A 3627-nucleotide genomic window follows, 5' to 3' on the forward strand; every position below is an offset into this window, starting at 1 on the left:
CTGAAGTAAGGCTTATGTAGGTGCAGCCGAAAATTACCTGGGCCAGTGGCTCAGGCATCACCACTACATCCCCCTCCATTTGAGGGATAGTATTTCCCCTGTCTTATAAGTCCATATCACACAATAGAAGCTTCCAAAAATAAGTTAAGAAACCCTACCACAATTAAAAAATAACCATCGGCAGTCTTTTACATGTCACAGTTAGAGTTAACATTACATCTACCTTATAAAGATGATTTATTTGGTTGCTATGAAATACAGCCTTAAGGGAGGTATATTTTGTCTCTACAAAATGCGACTGAAACGACGCCACAGTTCTATTAAGTATGCAACTTGTTCCCGGCATTTATTTGTTGTAACTTCTCTTTTCTTTCTTTTCTTCTTTGCCTGGGTATTATTTATCTGTGGAATAGGAGAGTCAATCATCAAGACTGTCACTATCTTTAACAACCATTGAATGGCAGGGTTTTCTTTATGCAAATCCGTTTCTCAAGTGTGTCCCCAAAACACCTGCTCACTGGCTGCTCCTGTACACTTTCTCCAGAGGAATGCCCTTCCATCTCTCCACCCACCCACTCTGGGTTCAAGGCCAAGTGCCACCTCCATTACAAGGCCTCTGCTAATTGCTCAGACATTTCTTTTGGAAACTCTTCTAGTGCTTCAGAGTGTGTTTCATTTAACTTGGCTCTCACTTACGTGCTGTTTTTATTATTGCATCATGGGTATTCCCTGTAGTGCTGAGCACAATGTCTTTTATGTGGGAAACATCAAATATTTATTGAATGACTAAATAAATGACTCAGTTGATGGTTTCATGATCTGACAAGACCATAAGTTCCTCAAGAAGATGGTGTATGCCTCTTTATGGATATAATCCAGTAGACCTATTATTTGAACCCAAAGTGCTCCTCCTTTCTGTCCCCCCCACCACCTGCCACCTACGTGTGCCACACACTAAAGAGGAGTTTAAACTTAAAAAAAAAAAAAAAAGACGTGATAATCTTCCCATGTATTCTTTCACCTGAATTACTCTTGGGTAGTGACAGACTGGGGCCTTCTAGACACATAGTAGTCAGATAAAGCAAATTCATCATGTTACTAAGCAAAAATCTTATAATCTAAAATCTGGTGAATCATAAATATTATTGGTCTTAGGCTCTCCCTTTGGGCTTGGGAGCGGACTGAAATAAATTACTGACTTTCCCTTTTTCAAAAGCTGTCCAGAATTTGATCTAGACTGTCTTCGATGCTCTTTATTTGGATGAATGTCACTATGGCCATTTGTAGATTTGCCAGTTTCTTTGATAGAATGTATAGAGCCAAACAGGTTTTTCACATGGCTGTCTGGTATTGAGTGTTTAACTCAAGCCCAATCCAGATGGACCATATAGCTCAATCTTCAATCCCTAAAATAGTGACAGCCTTGGCCACACACTTAGTGTGCAGGTCACCAGTTAAAAGGCAGGCAGTAGTCATACATACCCACACTTGTCTCTCTTTTGTCTTTTTAAAATTTGTCATCAGGGAGATAAATGCCCTATTTTACTTGCCTGCTGAAATAAATATTTATTGAAGACTTGTTATGTGCCAGGCATTACTCTAAGTACTTTAACATCTATTGACTCATTTAATCCTCATAAACACTCTATATGGGACTTGCTAATACGAGCCTCATTTTGCATATGAAACTGAGCACACAGAGCCTAGAAGTTATGTCAATTTAGAAGTTTTGGGGCTAGGATTCAAAGTCAGGCAAGACCATCTCCACATTTTCTGCTCCTCACTCTGCACTACTGTTTCTATTTAGAGTTACACATCCATTCAAATGCATGTAACTGCATATACAAATATCCATTATGTAATGAGACAGCCATACAAGCAATTAAGCAAACGTGGGTAGAGATTTAATGTATAATTTAACATTTAAGAAAGAAGCACACATTATTAAGTGGTAAGCCCAAACAATGCTGCTCAAAGTTTGGAATGGGTAAGAATCTCATTAGGAGCCCATGCATGGGGATTGTGATTTTGAAGGTCTAGGTTGGGTCCTTGGGAATTACCATTTTGGATAATCACCCTCCCATGCTCGGGCAGCCAGGACGAAGGAGACTCACTGATCATACCTTGAAACACTGCCTAAGGTTCAGAACTACAGTTCTGCCAAAACAATCAGAACCCTAGAAATAGGTGGGTTGAGGTCTCTGCGTGAACGTGGGACTGAATCTATAGCTTTTACCTGGCTCATTTGCTCTTGGAAAGATAGGTCCTGAATAAAAATCATAAAGACTTCTGCAACAAAGTCCCACTTTAAGCTTAATTCCAAGGCTTTAGAAAGCGAGAGTCCAATGTGTTGGCTTACCTGCATTCCGGAGTAGCCTGGGCACTGGAGAGTGAGCGCAGCATTAGTTCCTATTGCAAAGATTTCCTTGGCGAGAGACGTGCAGCCGTGGGTGGGATAGAAGGTAATGCGTTCGATTTTAGTGAGGCAATCTGGCTGCTCACGGGAGGCAAGGTTTACGAGATAAGAGAAAAACGCCAGGAAAAACAAAAAACAGTAAAAAAAAAAACAAAAAACAAAAAACGTTAAGAAATGAAAGATGCGGCGGGGGAGGTGCGGGACGGGGAGCGGGAGCCACCACTCGCTTCGAGCGGGAGGAAGAAGTCTCGGTTGAGGAGAAGGAGAAAGAACCCACGAAAGGAGGAGGAAGGAGGACGTTTTGAGAGTGGCAGCGGCGCTGGAGGAGAAAGGACGCGCGCCGGTTCTCGCTCCGCCCCAGTCTCGGCACAGGCGATTGCGAAGAGGCGGCGCCCAAAGCCGAGGCTCCGCACCCCAGGAGAGGTTCCCCTGACGTCGTTGCCTGGTCCCGGTTCCCGATTTGCCTTTCCTCCCCCGGGCGGGGAGCGCGGGAGGGAGGACTCTCCCGGAATCCCGCTCCCTCCAGGGAGAGAGACTTCCTTGCCCTAAATTGGAACATTAGTAGTATTCCAAGCTGGGCACCGGCCCAGAGGTTTCCCGCAGCCCGGCGTCCCTACGTAGTCTGCGTCGCCTGGGAGCCCAGCCACCGCCTGCGGCTCTACGCACAGCGGGATACCCTCTCCCGGGAACGCCTGGTGTCTCTCTGGAGAAAGCCAGCAGTACTGACCACCCACTCACTCACCGGGTCTTCACAGTTGATGGGGTTGTTGAATTCGGTGCTTTTGATCTGGAAGGAAGAAAAAAATATATGACAAGAAGGGTAAAAATTTAGTTCGCAGGAGAAAACCAGGGAGCCGCCCGCTCCCAGGTTTTAAGGATGCTCTGAAAGCAGTTTCCACTTAGGCACTTGTTTCCTATGCATCTGTTCCTGTCATTGACAAGGTAGTGAAACACTTTGAGTTCAGATAGTGCCTGCTAGTGTTTGAAACTGGGTATCAAAGGATCCTGGTCCTAGAGAGAGACCCTCCCACCACCACCAAACTGGGCACACTTGTACACTGTACTACACAAGTGAGCAATAATACCATCTTTCAAGGGCACCTGGGTGGCTCAGATGGTTGAGCGTCTGCCTTCAGCTCGGGTCATTGTCCCGGGGTCCTGGGATCGAGCCCCGCGTCGGGCTCCTGGCTCGGGGGGGGGGGGGGGGGGGG

At 45.5% G+C, this 3627-nt stretch overlaps 1 protein-coding gene across 1 annotated transcript in view; it reads right to left on the reverse strand.

Annotated features, from left to right (window-relative positions):
- Positions 1-237: 237 nt before the first annotated feature.
- TSLP (thymic stromal lymphopoietin) overlaps positions 238-3627 on the reverse strand; it is a 4814-nt gene continuing 1424 nt past the window's right edge. The window contains 3 exon segments of the mRNA XM_006743244.2: positions 238-402; positions 2360-2494; positions 3159-3203. Coding sequence (XP_006743307.2) covers positions 238-402; positions 2360-2494; positions 3159-3203 — 345 coding nt within the window.

The sequence above is a fragment of the Leptonychotes weddellii genome, chromosome 7, assembly GCF_054177405.1.
Source record: "Leptonychotes weddellii isolate Sample4059 chromosome 7, ASM5417740v2, whole genome shotgun sequence".
Taxonomy (NCBI): domain Eukaryota; kingdom Metazoa; phylum Chordata; class Mammalia; order Carnivora; family Phocidae; genus Leptonychotes; species Leptonychotes weddellii.